Raw genomic sequence first — 16,917 nt, forward strand, 5'->3', positions numbered from 1 at the left:
CATTTTTTTTGCCACTTGCATTCTTATGCTGGCAGGATCACGTCTAAACTGTTTAGTCTTGCCCCCATTTTGAACCCTCCATTTCGTTTATAGAATACGGTAGACCGCATGTCAAGGAGCGCTTTCCTATTCAACCGCAGTTCCTTCCTCCTATCCATGGGACCAAAGCTGAAATCAGAAATGCAAGAACCCTATGCTCCCTAAAATTGCATGTTTTATTAATAGAAGGTCAATGTCCGTCATGTTGCCAAGCATCACCAAAACAGTTTTGTCTCCCCCGGTAGTCTGCATATTGCCCTTGTCTCCCCTGGAGGCAAATCACCTTTTCTACCAGCTTCCCTGCACTTCGATGCTCAACACCCACCACATATTGCCTTTATGTGCCAACTTCTCAAGCCTTTCGGCTTTCCTCTCCAGCCAAATATTGTTAGTGGCCTGAGCAGTGTGGGATTCTCTGTGCTTTGGTGTGTGCCACTGCCAGGCTCTCGTACTTCTCCGATGGGAAGGAGAAGTTGGCCTCGGCCACATTAAGCTTGTTGATGCTACACTGCAACTGCAGCCACCCATGAATCCACTCTTTCCAATTTGATATTGAATGCCTCCTAGGATGCCGTCACCACACATGACAAGTCCCTGCCATGTAAATCCGCTTTGGAGTGAACTGCCTTGCCATCTATTTATGAAGCGGATCTGAACTCCAAGAAATCTGCCAAGATTCTTGGGCTTCTCCTTCTTACTTAAAGGCATTGTCACCACCTGAGAAACCGAGGTGGATATGCCAGAACCTATTCAGCAACAAGATCTCAGTGCTTGTTGATGCCTGCAATCCAGATACAGCGAAACAAACCATGTTCATTACTGCATATAGTGGACGGTGTCCAGTCATAATTTCGAAAACATAATTTCGAAAGTCAAAAAAGTCGAATCAAAAATGTCGAAAAAAAAAATGTCGAATTGTTTTTTTTTTCAATATTTTTTTTTGGGCTCTAGTTTCTGTGAAAAAAATAGGTAAAAATAAAAAAAAGGGGGGTTGGGGGGGAACCCCCCCATTTCGAAAAAAAAACGTCATTAAAAAAAAATTCGACATTTTTTTTTTCGACTTTTTTTTCGACTTTTTGACTTTCGAATATTTTGTATTCGAAATTATGTCTATGAACCATAGTGGACTGGTTACCACCAGCAACTGGCAGCTGGAGTTCCAGGTCCTATTGTGAAACGTGTTCTGGGATTGCCGAACATCGATGGGACCCCTTCACTAAGGTACACCAGTGCCCTTCCTCCCACATCCCTTTCTGGTCCCCTCACTTTGCCTACCGACAACACACTGGCCTGCAGGTTTTGCACATGGCTGGCACCTCCTTGAGTATGTTTCCCGCAGCTCTCATAGTGTGCCCCTTGTTGTCTGTAGCCTATTTGCCACAACTGTTCAATGATGAATTCAGCACGCGTACTTCTGGTGCCCACCCTTCTATAGGCACCCAGTGATTCCTGAAGAAGGGACTATAGAGGTAGCCATGGAGAGGAGTGCCTGTCACCACAGCCATCTGTGTCTGCGCTGACAAAGAATTACGGTACTAAAGTTAGTTTCACAATATACCATCTTCCCTTTACTTTGAGAACACTTTAATTTTAGAAGGCCTAAGCATTTACGAAACCCCAAAAAACAAAAATGAGGATTGTACTGTATCGGTGCTTGCTATTACTTATTTTGTGTTTACTGTATTCATATTTTTTGTCATATACTTGGAGAATCTTTTTTGTCGTATTAGAAAGGGCTGAAATACCAAGATTTCAAGGATGATTCACTCTTTTAAAACCCGGAATAGAAACCTTTTTGGGCTTTGAAAACACATACTCCTTAGAATAAATGATTGTGCACAACGTTTTGAGGAAATTGTTTCCACATAAGTGCACCATGACATGATCCTGAGAGCTGTTTTCTACCATTGCCCCTACGTGTAAACTGTATGCCAGCCCTTTTCATTGAATTCCCTTCTGCAAATCTAGAGCCGATTGACTGATTCTTCACCACCAAATCCACCTTCTACAAATCTTCAAAGACTGTGCAGCCAGCACCCACTTTGGACCTCTGTGGTGCACGCCACATTTTGCTGTCATCTCGCCCGTTTCATCTGACATCCCTCCGCGCACTCCGACGGTGAACTGCAAAAACAAAGACTCTGCGGTCTGGAGGGAAAGGTGTGCACTTGTAGGTGCTATTACGTAGTGTTGAAGTTGAGTCGCCCTTTGCAGGTACCCTTCTACTGGCAAACCCATACCCTTGCTCCAAACAGCTCCTTCACCTTGCACCAAGTCCCTTGGCATAGTGCTCACTGAAAAAGGAGGAATAACTAAAAGCTGATCCGGTGTCAGTACTGTTGGAATCCAACCATTTAGATGTCTGAAACATATGGTGGTTGCCGAAGACTTGCATACTGGTAACTGTTCCTTTCCCAGCATAATGAGTGCTGTAACTGGAATAGCACACCCGTGGAAGAGGTTGTCATAAGTCACCAAGAAGTGGAAGTATTTGAGCAAGTGCTCTTTAGCCACAGGCAATATCTCTGGATAGCAAGCCATTCCTTGGCTTCTTTGCTTGTCTGTGTCATTACAAATTGTGACTAACGTTTGCATGACCCCTCCTCTTTAACCCAAATTGTTAGGCCATGTCTTGTTTGCATGTGCTGGGACAGTGTCACTATGGGACCGCCCATTGAGTGCGAATATGGAACTTTAGGGGCAAAGCTAAACACGCTACTGTGCGATGCAAAACCTGGAAATTAAATATAGGTGATCCTCATAACTCTTCAAGTCTACCATCCGGTACCTCAGGACATTTTCCTCAATCAACCTTTCATGGAAAGAGTTTTTCCACCAATAAGGAAAAATCTCATGAGAAGTGATGGAGGCTCTCCCATCCAGTTGTACTGTGGGGAAGTGAGGTTATGGGATGGGGACAGGAACATTGCAGTGGAACGAATATACTATGAGTACATGACACAGGGAATATATATAGGGATCTTCGGACCCAGACAGTGTACCCAAGAGTGCAGACACTGCTCCGAGTGCATGTCCCAGCATCAACTGTGAAGCTTGATGAGAAATAATTAGCAACATGGCCAAGCAGGCAGATCAAACATATGTTGCCTACGCATCTGCTCAGTGTGAACAAACAAGATGACCTGAAGCACTTCCACCAAGAATGCTGAAGTGTTCTGCAAACATGACACTGCTTTCTGGTCCCAAGATGGTGGGTCGTCTATTTGAGACCTTGCACGACAGGGGCCATCACGTGGCCAGAATCAGATTTAAACAAGCTCAACACCGAAATACAAGTTGTACCAAGTGGCAGACACGTGGGACGAGTTATAGCGACACCTCACTGATGGACACCAAACTTAATGGGGAAACAAAACCACCAGCCAGAACTCATTGAAGCAGTTACTGCCAAAGCTTAACTATAAAGAGACAGAAGCTTTGGGTGAGGGTAATAGGACTGTGTTTCAGTGTATCATTGGTAACCGAGAGAAGCAGTGCTTAAAGGACAGTACTTGAGGGGGTTCATAGGCCACATGAAGAGTGTCACCTAACAGGAGGAGGCTGGGCCAAGTGAGCCATGCTGTATAACAGGCAAGGCCTAGAAGTAAAGGTTACAGCAGAGAGATTGCTGGGAACCGTAGCCCAATGGCTGGCAGGAACAGGGTCTTGGGAAAAAGAAACTTGAGACTTGCCTGCCGGGGACTTTAGTCCAGATGCTGGTACTAGCTGCAAAGCCAGCCATTCCAATTAAACAGATTTGCATCTTTGAAGGTATGCTTTGGTGAGCTGGGGAGGTCCTAATTAGTGTGGTCTGACAGAAATGTAGTTAGAGGGGCAGCTATCCTACCCAAAAGAACCGTTGGGGCAAAGGGAGGTGGTGGGGACAAAAGGTTTTTCCTTGGTAAAACAATCAAGGGACCACTTGGTCCAGAGGGTTAACGGAACTGGTCTTGCCCCACTAGTTCATCAATGCTACAGAATCCATTAGAAGCACTCAATTTTGGAATCGCAACCAAGGCCAAGGCATGAAAGTATGCTGCAGCACAAAACTTCTGACACTGTGAGGGATTTGATGGACCCGCTCCTGGTGCTTGTGAAGTGAAATAGTGGCAGGACATTTGTACCCAGGAAACCAAATCTTTTTAGCCTAGTCCTTGCACTAGAGTGGCTTTCATCTGCCATCTTGTCAGTGTTCACTTACAATCGCTTGTATTTGATTTGGTTGACAGTCCACTAGACATTCCTTCAAGGCTTTGCAATTAAGACTGTTCTATCTATCCCATGGCAGGGCAACCAAACCACACCAGACGGGTGTATAGCTATGCCTATTCAGTGCACAGCAGTGTCAGTCCTTAAGGACCGCTAGTTTCAGTCCCATGTGCCAGCGTTCATCAGCCAGAAGTAGGACATTCCGTTAGGCTGGTAACCAAAGCAAGCACAACCCAATCGGGGCTGCACGTGTGATCACATGTCCTTGGAAAGGAAGATGCTCAACTCTGGCTTGGTTGCTCCTCACCAGCGAGCACATACGTGACTTAGAGCAACCTATCCCAGTATTTGACAGGAACTCGCTTGAGCTAAAATATCAGTTCATTTTGTCATTTGGCAGAATTCCAGTCATTTTTGTAGCTGCGTTACCTAGGCCCTGGTCTAGCATGCATGTCATTTAATTAACAGAATTACATTAATGCTTTAAGGTATACTGCCTAATCTGCCATGTAGCTCTAAAGAGAAGCAGACCTCACAATATACGTCCTCTGTAAATTCGCAACTAAAATGCCTTAGGAAGACTGACACTTTTATCAACAATAAATAGAATACGTTGGCTATTATTTCCACCAGATTAATTCCCTCGGTGATCTTTTCGCCCACAGAAAGCAATTATCTCATCACAAATGTATCAAAATCAATTGCGGAAATGTATTGATGTTGGTGTGTGTTAACGCTTTGTGTTTTGCAAATTATTTCACAAGAGGAGAAATATTTTCTCTATTGGATCTCCCCGAGAAGTAAACACCTTTGCTGTTACCCTCCAATTCATTTGTAAGCAAAGGTCAGAGCCGCCTTGCACGAAATGAATTGCACACTATTTGCGAGGTAACATGTTTCATACACGTTGAAAAAGCCAGCCAGACTTTTGGTCACTACAAAGGTTGGCTAATGGCCTTCTACTATTCAAGAATTAATGGCTTCACAATGTGCAATTTCCAGAAAATTAACTAGATATTTTGTCAATTCTGTTCCAGCCTTCAGACTATACAGTGTCCAGTGACAAGCTAAAAGATTTTTTTCTGACAAATGAAGTTTGCCACAGGTGACAGATCAGGAAAATGTTAATGTAACGGCCCTTTTATGCCCTGCAGATTTATTGGAAGCCATTAAGGCAACTGTGAATGGTAGGAGCCCCTGGCCTGGAATGGATTTTCCATTGAATTTTATACAACATGTGTTAATAAGTTTGATGTGCCCCTTTTGATTATAGGTAATCATGCTTTATCTTCGAGGTCACCATGGAACGAGCATTCACAGGTCTTTGTGGGCACCATCCATTTCTCTCATGGACTGAAGGCTCCACACGCTCCACACATCTCCAAAGCAAATGCGCTGCTACCGGCCCTCATCGCTTCTCCATATCGACCTTTTCATAATCAAAGACTTGCTTCACATTTAAATCCTTATTGAAATGTTGCTCTTATATCTGTGGAAGAGAAATGCATGGATTACCTCTGCTATTTCCAGAATGTTTTTTGTCTCCATCACCTATTGTATAGCTAGCATTTGTAAGGGTGCAGAAGTGAGACTGACACGGAGAGGCCATGGTGTTTAAACATTCGTTCAAGTGAGAAAAGGAAAAGAAAAACCCTACCTTGTCCAGACTGTGGCTTCCCTGCCTAATCTAAAACTAGTGTTGGTGTCTGAATATTCAAAAGCAAAGGTCCCAATGGCGGAATCCTAACTCTGTCTCTCACACTCAAAGTTTAAACTAAATGAAAAGAAGGCCTTTTTTAGCCCAAGGGAGTGACCCACTTCCCGTGGACAAAAAGTTCTGGAATCTTCAGTTCCTTAAGGGGTCCTTGAGGGTTGGGTAATAACTCCCTTCCCCGGCCTTGTCCAGGTTTGTTATAAGTTCATCAACTGCTGGGGAGTGGGAGGCGTCTCCCTACCCCAGCCTCGTTTAGACTTGAAATTGTTGGGGAAATCTTTGTTCCCTGGTTGGGCCTTCTCGGGCTTCCTCCCTGTTTTTGTCTCGGACTCTGATTGGCAGACCTGGTTCTTTCTCACCAGGCACTGCGTTGAAGAATAGCTTGGATACACTCCCAAGCTGTGATGTCACATACAGACTTGGTTTACTCCCCTGCCAAGTACTGCCTTCATGCATATAATTCTCATAGCTCGCTTTTGCAATCTCCTGCTTTCACGTGCAGACTTGGTTTACTCGCCTGCCAAGTACTGCTTCTCATACAAAGTTCATCAGTAGTTTCAGAATCATTCATTTCTGAATCTGGGTCATCGATCCTTGTCTCAGACTCGGAAGTATAACTCAACCCCAGTTCACTCTTGCATGTCTTCTCAAAAGTCTCTCTTCTGTTAATTAAAAGGGTTCCTTTCTGTATCCTTTCTCAAAGGGCTGTGGGTCTCCCACACCCTATTCGGTCCCCCCCCACTATATTGGCCACCCATGTACCTGTATGGTCTTGGCCGTAGCACAGCAGCTGCTCATGGGGTCTCATGTCTTTCTCTGGCTCTTGACAATCTGGAGGCATTTCCTGCCTGCCGACGCGGCTATGCAATCTTTCTCCTGTGTTGCGAGTGGCTGGCCCAGATCACACTTCCCATTGGCATGGCTATGTTTGCCGTTGGCTCTCACCACCTCTGGTTCTCTCGTTGGCTTCACTTAGCTCCTGGGGTGCCTCTGCGTGTGGGTTTGCCACAGCAACTTTCCTTCTGGATTTGGCTTCACATGTGGTGGCTCTGCAGCTGGGAAGTATGGCCTCACCCACGGACTGTCCTTGTAGCTCTGCTTGGGTCTCGGTTCGCCTTCTCCTTGGTCTGTCTTTCCCTTTGACTCTTCTGCAATTGGGAACTCTGACACCCCGTCCCTCTTGCCTGTCTGCCATTTGCAGACAGTTCTCGGTCCTCTCAGCCCTCCAAACGTGACTGCTTGCTGGGCTGGTTTAACACTTTGTGAAGTCCTTCCTCGCTTTTAAGTTGGTTCTTTCCAAATTGTTGTCGAGAACCACTAGAATGGGCAAAGTGGTTTAGGTAGGTACTCTGTACTGCTCTGTGCCTTCTCGTTAACGTACTGATTGGGTTATGATGTTGTGACTCACTAGAGATCTTCCTCGTCTCAGTACTATTTCTGGTCTCCTGCAAAGGTACATGGGATAGGAGGGTAGTGGTAAAGATGGAGGTGTTTTTTTTGGGAATACCACGTTCTCCTATTATGGTAGATATTGGTCCCTATGTGGGTTTCCCTCCCATGAGATCCACCCACTGAGTACCACCCGCAGGGGCACCATCGGTTAGAGGTCTACCTCCGTAACCTCATGGAAAGGGGCTCCCCTATGGAAGTAGTGACGACATCCTGGGATTCATCACACATTGTATACAGTAAAAAACATTTCACCTGGTTTTGCTTACAGGGCTTAGAAGAATGGATGTGTTGCTCGCTTAGTATGCAATATTGTTTTTTTGCATGATATTACAATTGTACACATGATGATAGCCATTGATTTTTCTGTGACACGAGTAAGCACATTTCTACTTTTCAGAGAGCAAAATAAGGATGTGGAAGGGAGTTTGCCTAAAAGTGGGATCCGTCCTTGCTGCACCATGGGAATCTAGTTACATCTAGTGAGGCCCGGCAAGGCTGCGGGCCTCACTTGATTGGGTTCCCATCATGCAGAAAGGACATAGCCTGGCGGTTTGAGCTAGTCTGTTCTGATTGGAGGTAGGCCAAAGATGGGTCGGTCTATGGTTGATTCTCTATTCAAATGGTTAAGGTGCCTAAAAACAGTGGAACAAACTGCTCAGAGGAATTCCTGAGGTTATGAACGAATCATAGCTATCAAAAACTTCACACATGGGGTGGGGGTTACACATATGGATATCAGTCCCGCCTGTGCCGCAGAAAGGTGCAGTAGGTCCAATTGTTTCCTACGTCCACTTTGTACTGCATAAAAATCATCACCAGATGAATTTGCCTCTTGTTGGTTGTGTTTCAGTTTCTCGATGCAGGGAATAATCATGGTTGAACCTTTCTGGGTCACACACAAGCACCATGATTTCGGTTGGATTTAGTAAAAAAGTTTTATTGGGGTAATTTAGAAATATTTGCAGATCAGTTTATTAGAATTTCTTTTAGCGCTGGCCCCCCTCACAGGGTCTCTGAGCACCTTCCATAGTTCAAAATTTGAAAATGCGGGAGTTTAAAAAAGACAAGTGTGGGGGAAACGCGTATGCTGTGAGGATCTTTTCTGAAAATGGTGATGGAGGATGCAGTGCGTATGTGAAGAGGTAGGGTGTTCCATGGCCTCCCCAATGGACACTAAATGGTGGGCCTGTTAGTCTGTGGTTAGCAGCGATTTATAACATTTTGAATATGTACTGCGTTCGTCTAGTTACTTCCACATTTTTGTGGTTTATTTACAACATAAAGGATATCCAAAGGCTAATAGGTTAGTTTGATTTCCACCAGTTCTTGCTTCTACCCGCACCACCTTTTCACTGCTGGCTGTCTGTTACCCCGGATCGCTACACTCCCTTTACTTTGTTGGAGCTATTTTATGTTGCACCCGACAAGCAGTAGCTCATTTCGGTATAGCATTAGTCAACCAGGGCATTAATGAGTTGCATCAGCTGCTGAATTCTATTTTTATGCCAGCAATAATGTCCGCAGGCACACCCATATCGTCATGCACCTGTGGACATAGTCACTAGGATGCATCTCTAGCACCTTTCTCTACCCGTTAATAAAAATGAGCATGTGCTCTTAGGTGAGTTTACCAGGGAGGTCAAAGAAAAGGATTTAGTTCTTTTTTTGTTGTTGATGGGATGGACCTTTTTTGCATAGTTTCAATGATGAGAAGCTAAACAAAAAGGGAGTACCTAATGGAGTAGCCGGTCCGATAGCCCAGCGAGTAGAGCGCTTGCTTTGACATCTGTGCAGAGCCTGCTGATGCAGGTTCGAATCCCAGCAGGGCCAAACTCAGCCTTTCATCCTTCCGAGCTCGATAAATGAGCACCACACACCGTGGGTGGTAATACAGCGCTCAAATACCTGAGGGTTCGTAGCGCTATATAAATGCTAAATTATTTATTATTATAATGCGCCAAATGCTTTTCTGTGTACACAAATCGCAGAGCTCTTCTTGCCAAAATGTTTAGTCCTGTTCCTTAGGGATTTCAAGAACTCCTAGCATGCACAAGAGAATGCAGCAAAGAACTTTCTCTTTTTGTTCTCACCCGTACTCAACCTCTAGCAGGAATAGTAGACCAACAGACTAACCCTCAAAGTGATGAATTTGCCAGTCCCACAGCACACCGTTCGGGTGGATCGCTTAGTTCATCGCGTAGAAGCTTGGACAATTATCATGTCAGACCCTTGTGGTTTGTCTGTGGTGAATCAAGTGTTTCGGCACCAGTCCCTCCCATTTCCCCTATCCCACTGCCCAGATACACCTTGGTCTCTAGGGGGGTCCACCTTACCTGGAAGATTGATTGTAAAGGGCTCAATCACAGCAGAGTCCTGGAGAACATCTTCAGATGTTGCTCAATCTCACCAGCTTGGGTCTGCCCGTGAATCTAGCAGTCATTCTTGACTGCTTCACAGGATTTGGTAATCATTGGCTTTCGTTGGAACACAGGTCAGGGTCAGGTTTTCTAGACACTGGAAAGAGTAATCACACACACTCACTCACTCACTCTGGACAATCTAACAATGGCCTGGAGTTCCAGAGGCTATTAAGTGTCATGGCCTCATGTGTGTTGGCATTTCTGCTGGCTTTATCAAAATTAGACAAACTCTGCTCTTCTAAAGGTCTTCATGGTCTCACTGCAGCAAGGTACCCATTCCTGAGGATGTTGGAGAGGAACTAACTCGATGGAAGTACCCAGAAAACCTGTTGGTGGGAAGTTCTGTTTGCTGACCCCAGCCACTGGTTCACCAGGTGGGGAGACACACTAAGAGACCTACAACCTTTCGACCTGTGGATGTATCAGGAGAGCAAGGATCACGTAAAAATCCTTGAGCTGAGCTCCATGTCATTTTCTTAGCACTTAAAACTCTACTACCCAGTACCAGGAACAAGGTGGTGAGTGTGTAGACTAAAAACACCTCTGCCATATTCTCAGTGAAAAGCAGGGGGGACCACTCTGAGCTGCTGACCTTGTTCTGTGCCTGGAGAACAAAGACGCACACCCACATCCCCCTCAGTCACCTAGCCTCATTCAATCACGAGCTGGAACTATATCGGGAAGGGATCCAATAAATGTTCAGAGGTTGGGGGGGGAGGGGTTCCCCAGTTAGACCAAGTTGTGGCCTACCAGTACGGGAAAGGTCCCCTGATTGCCTCCCAGGAGGTTTTTGCACCTTCATTTTGGTGACGCCAATGTGGCTGAATTGGTTTTGCTTCTCTGATCTAGTTAGCTTGATCTCGATCCAGCCACTCAGGCTCACAATTTATCCAGACACTATTTCAGAAGGACGGCAGGATCATTCATCACTCTCTTCAATTAGGGTCATGGGCAGCTTGGAACTTCCGCAGCTAGTGCAAGGGTTCCTAGGACTGTCTAAAAACAAAATACAGATAGTCCACGCTGCCAGGAAACCTTCTACTTGTGCCTGATATATAAGCAAGTGGGTATGGTTCTGTCATTTGTCACCGGGAAGCATACTGAGCTGCCTTCTGGCCTGCAAATATGTGCATACAGGATGCACCTTTCACCTTCAGGGTCGTACTTAAATTCAGAATCTTCTTCTCATCAAATCCGCTGGTCGGGCAACATTCGGGTGGTCTTACACACCTGTTGTCCCTGCCCCCTGAATGGTCCCCATACTCTGTGGGACCTCCATGTGTGCTGGCAGCCATCTTTCGCATACCCTTTGAGTCTATGGCAAGGACAAACATCCATCTTGTAACAGGTAAAACCACATTTGTGGTGGTAATCACACCTGCCAGAATGATAAGTGAGCTTCAGACCATGTCTGCTGGCGGGCTGTTTAGTGTTTCATTAAGATAAGGTAGTTTGCAGAACTCGCCCATCTTTCCTTACAAAAATCAATTTGGAATTCCATATAAACTCGGAAAGGTCATTACTGGTTTTCTTCCCTAACCCTTCTAACTAGGAAAGGGGATCTCTATTGTTTGTATGTCCATAGGGCAACCAAGTTCTACCTGAACAGAATTACATTTTTCAGAACTTCGGATAGGTTGCTCATCCACTTTGCTGGTGGAAAGAAAGGGAGTCTGACACCTAACGCGACAATAGTGAGATGGATTGTAGCCTGCATCATCAAGATCTGTTCCAAACAAGTGTCCCCCTCCAAAGGGTCTGCACGCACACTTGTTATGGTCTAAAGGCACTTCGGTGGTATTCCCTTTATCATGTTCTGTGGGATGATCTAGCGAAGGCGGCTACATTAAGCTTCCTCTTCAGATTTTTTAAAACATTACTACTTGGATTACACCTACAGGGCAGATGCACAGTTGGCCAGCCAGTCAGTTAATTTAATGCCTGGACCATCCTCCCCAGATTTTTGAATTCTTGGGAATCTCCCAAAGGTTTAAGGGAAAGAGGACAGAATATAGTATTAAGAAGAGGTTACTCACCCGAATTACTACTGTAATTCTAGTCCATTGTCCCCACCTTCCACTCAAAAACATAAGTATCCGTCGGGTGCCGACCTAGCCAGGTTGGGAAAATAACTGAGGAATAAAGCCACGAGTGGGGCTCTGGGTGGGGACGGTGGCCGTGCAGGAGCCTGTTGGTGCCTCAAAATGTTTAAAAGAGGACCTGCTGCTCAAAAATACTCTGGTTTCCTACTGCAGGCACCAAATTTCCCACAAGTATGGAGGAAAGGGGACTATGGACTAGGAGTACAGTCGTCACTATTGCAAGTAACTTATCTATTTGCTCTTCGTGAAGTGTTAAGGTACTGTGTTTAGAATTTTCTAAGTGTGTGAAGTGGGGATCCTTGAATCTTCTAGAACGGTTATTAAATGTGCAAACCAGTTCTCCTGGTTGCTGGTCAAAGCCCTTAACTATGCAGCCACATTGTCAATAATACTTCTAGGATATTTATTTAGAGGAGTTATGAAGCGTGGCACTCCTGTTGATGTGCATCATTTTGTCAGGTCCCTAGCTATCATTATTTATTACTCTACATGAGTTTTATATTGTGGGTATTTTCTACTGGAAAACTGAAAGAAACCAACAAATTTGTTGGGCATAAGCCACAAGAATGTATCAACTGCAACATTTTTTTTTTCATTCACCATCGCCATTTGCATGATAATAATCAATGTGTGTGTTTCATCCGTAGGGCCATGTTGGGACAACAGCAACCAAAAAGATTGATGTCTACCTCGCCATGCAGGCAAGCCAGGACAAACTTCTGCCAATGACTGTGGTGACAATCGCCAATGCAAAAGTGCATGATCTGATTGGGCTGATATGCTGGCAGTACACCAGTGAAGGACGGGAGCCGAAACTAAAGTAATTATTTTTAGTGCAGATATCTTCCTAAAGTGGCAGTCAACCATGCTCGGATCAATGATGGCATATTAGACTCCCAAACTGGATGCATTGCTGGCTCTTTTCATTTTGTGGTCTGGATTATTTGTCATCCCTGGTACCTAGATGCTTCTTTATCATCCACTAACCAAAGGAAAAGATTCAATAGTAATAATTTTATGTAGCGCTTTAATTTAAAGGGCTTTACATAGGTCATATTTACATACATTACTATTATTGGCTTCAATTATTATAAATATCACCGCACATTGTTTGTACAGACCCAAGCTGTCTGCAAGGCCCAGTGCCACCTAGAGCCACGTGGAGAAAGCCGCATCTGCTCTTAGAGCACATTGAAGGGCTTAATTAGCACTTGTTTTTTTTTCTGTTCTGGCTCATTCCTATTCTGGAAATGCAAGGTGTATCTTAATGTTTGCAATATGATGTGTGGAAACTTGTCTTGATGGCATTTCTCGAAGTAGAAAATGTTGTAAAACATATTTTTTGTGGCGCAGCCCAGTGGGTCTTTATGATGGTTGATTTATAATGAAAGTTGCTCCGGCACTCTTTCCTTATTCAGCCGAGGAAGGAGGCAGCGGTTTGTTGATGACCTTCGGGCTAACTTGTGGGAAGAGGATGTGTATGTGTGCTGAAGGGTCCTGCAGAAAAAAGTCGTCCTCCAGCCTTGCAGGAGGATAGCAAGAAGGCGGTTGCGACAGCTGGGTGCCCTATTGACACAATATATTATGCAGCACAAGCAAGTCAGGGATCTCTTTCCCTAGCAAATTAATGAGACACACAATAAAACAGCTTTTCATTTTTACAATCTGATTCTTTTAAGGATGCCTCCAACCCGTCTCACACCCAAACTCCACAAGCACCCCGTGATCAGTAGATCAGGAACCAGGCCAATGCGTTATCAATTAATATTTTATGCATTTGTGATTTAATGGAAATATTGAATTAAAAATTACAATAACCACCAGGGTGTGGCAACACTGACTTCAGAGAACTTTTAGTCAAGTAGCACTCCAAGACAACTCAATGTATGGCACACGGATTTGCTTTACTGATTTCACCACTGCTATCAACCATTTAAATCACCATGAAATTGAATGTAACCCACAGGAAAGTCCATGCGCGCACAAAAGCTCCCTTAGTCCCAGCAACCTTGACCCTCCTAGACCTTCACTAGGCTTGTTAGCTTGAAGGGACAGCAGTGGCAAGGACTGGGAACACCAGGTTAAAATGGGATTTTGAATGGGGTTTTCAGAAACGATAGGAAGTAGCAGACAAATTGTTTTTCTGCACCAGGTGAAATGGGTATTTACTTAGGAATTGTTATGGGACAGCACACAAGGGTATTTCGTGCTGCTTAGACTAGAAGACAAATAGGGCTTCGAAACTGAATAGCTAGCACACAATAAGAAAATCTATTTTAGTACATGCAACACATGAAAAAATAAAAAGGGAATGCAATTGTAAATGCGTTATCAGAATAAAGGGGAAGAGGAATAGACCAGGAAAAATGGTTTTAGACGGGTTAAGCGAAAGTTCCAGGAAAATGAAAATGCACATGACACTCGTTTTTACTAAGGCTGCAAATGACAGACACGCTTTAAGCAATGGAGAACTTGCATAGGAAAATTGGTTTTCAGTGAAAATGACAGAGGCACATAACAGATAGGCTCTGGGCAAAGGGATTACTCACACTAGGAAAAACGCTTTGAGTTCAAAATGACAGACGCACATAGAACTTGTAAAACACCTTTTAAACACATGAACATTTGTTTTTAGCTCGCAATGGATTGGATTCTTTGGGCAAACACTAATGACTCGCAAGACACTGGGAAGAGTTTTGAATTCTAACTTCCTCGATCCCGTTAAATAATGTGGGAATTAATTGATTTACTGAACAAAAATATACTAGGGATCTAAACAAGCAACTGGAGATTCTTCAATGGGAATTGACAAAAATGCACAGGCAAACAACGGATTTTCAATGGAAACAATTACTGCAGACAAGTGAAATATTTTTCATTGGGAAAATGACTGAATTACACACAAATGATTTCCACTGGGAACAATTACCACAATGCACGGACAAGTGAAATATTTTCTCGTTTACGCCAAAACTATATTAATAAAAAATATGGCATTCAATGGGCGGAATATGAATAGTATTTGACACATTTCCTCAAATGTTTATGGTTCTCACACTTATACAGATACCAGAATTACCTTTTTCCTCCTAACTTCTGGTATTTTGGTGTCATCAAAATTGTTTTTGGCACACCAGAAGCAGCTCACTGACAGCTTTTCAGAAATCAGAACATGAATCGTGTGTGATTAATATTTTCCAAGTTATTCATTAAACATATCTCGCATTCTGTGCAATGGGTGTGAAACTCCTCCTTAACTCTACCCACACCCATAGACGTGATCTGGTTTTAGCTCTGACGTCAAGAAGGGAGGCTGTTTAGATTAGTCCAAGGCTTCAAGTGCTAATGGCCTGTTTAATGACGGCCTGAGTGGTTTTAGTCATAAAACTTGGGGAAGCAGGAGAATTCCTCATTTCGTCCCCCTGACAATGGGGCCTTTGGAATTTAGTTTCACATTTGAAAAACCCAAAGCAGAAATGAAACTAAGACTTTGTCCCCCCCCCACTGCAAGCATTTTACTCTTAGATCAACTGTTAAAATTGTGCAATTTCAACATGTAGGACCCTCGCACAGTGGTTACCTGAAAACAGTGCTCCCAGAAGGGCAACATAAATATATATGTCATGACATTAGCTGTACCTTTGAATGCTTAAAATGTTATTGTTCTAGGCACAATTGCAATGTTACTGGGGAAAGTTCCAGCCGTGAAACCTTTCATTCTGTTGCAATTTCACATATTCTTGTAACTTAAAGGATTCTTCTGTGAGGAGCTCGTTATGAACAGAACTCCAGTTCATTTGTTGCACTTCTTGCACACTTTTTTAAGAAGCATATCTATAATTGAAAGGTAAAAAAAAAAAGATTTTTACATATAGAATTATTTCGAATGGATTGTGTCCTCCATGTATTCCTCATGTTATGATATTCGTATCTCGCCAGCTTCGCTGCTTCTGAAAAAAAATTCTCGGCAGAGGGCGCTGTGCACAAGGTTGTGGCGTCGATGTCCTTGACGGGCTCTGTACTGCGTCAACGTCACCATCAGTATAAGTAGGTCATGCCATGCCCTTTGGCTTCAGTTCCATTTTTCTGATTGCTTCACTCTCGTGTCAACGGTGTGCTTTGAATTTCTTTCAAGAAAATGTCATCATCTTCTACCCCTTCAACTCCTGAGACGGGGTTCAAAAAATGTGTCGACTGTGGCTCTAAAATGTTGATCACTGACCCCCACCACGTTTGTCTTTAGTGCCTGGGTTCGGACCATCGGACCAGCGACTGTGGCTCCTGTCAGTCGATGACGGAGAAAGCTCTTTGTGAGAGAAAAAGTAAACTGGCGGTGGGGAGGGAAGTTTCCAAGGCCTCTTCGAAGACCTCGTCATAGGCCTCTTCAAAACATAAAAAGTCAGTCAAATCGAGAGATTTGTATCGGCGCAAACATTCGAAGAGATCCAAAGGCATTCTTATTCTTCTTCAAAGAAGATAAAGAGGAGACACAGATCTCCCTTTTTGTCTGACACATCTACTGAATTGGTAAGATGTCCGATTTAGGTCGGATTCCCCAAGAAAATGGGAAGAATTCAAAAAACAAATGAAGGTCTTTGAGAATGGGGCCCGACCCCCTCAAAGAAACCTCAAAAGAGCCAGACCCCAGTCGCTCCGTTGGACGACGCAGGAGAGTCCGAAACTGTGGCCATGACTAGTATGGTGACGTCAAATCGTTGAAAGCTCCTCTAGAATCAAGCGGTTCACTGACAAAAAAAGATAAATCGTCGAAGCACTCGACTACTTCGTCGACGCCATCTGCGCCGACGGCTTTGACACCAAAGCAGGAGATTTTGACTCCTTCTTTAAAGACATCATTGACGCCTTCCAAAATTCTGAGGCAAACTCAGACACAGGAAAAGAGGTATACACCTTTACCTAAATCAACTTTAAGTCCATGTCCTCTATTTTTGAGGAGGAGAGTGCCCCAGAGAAGGAGGTT

The 16,917-nt window shown here is 44.1% G+C and overlaps 1 protein-coding gene across 9 annotated transcripts in view; it reads left to right on the forward strand.

Annotated features, from left to right (window-relative positions):
* The window catches only part of MAPKAP1 (MAPK associated protein 1), a 1,504,770-nt gene that overhangs the window by 581,059 nt on the left and 906,794 nt on the right, over window positions 1–16,917 (forward strand). For all 9 annotated transcript variants that reach the window (XM_069609401.1, XM_069609405.1, XM_069609406.1 and 6 more), the window contains exon 7: window positions 12,584–12,756. In XM_069609401.1, coding sequence (XP_069465502.1) covers window positions 12,584–12,756 — 173 coding nt within the window. The remainder of the gene's footprint in view (window positions 1–12,583; window positions 12,757–16,917) is intronic.

This window comes from Ambystoma mexicanum, chromosome 8 (genome assembly GCF_040938575.1).
Source record: "Ambystoma mexicanum isolate Mex_15411 chromosome 8, UKY_AmexF1_1, whole genome shotgun sequence".
In the NCBI taxonomy this organism is placed as follows: domain Eukaryota; kingdom Metazoa; phylum Chordata; class Amphibia; order Caudata; family Ambystomatidae; genus Ambystoma; species Ambystoma mexicanum.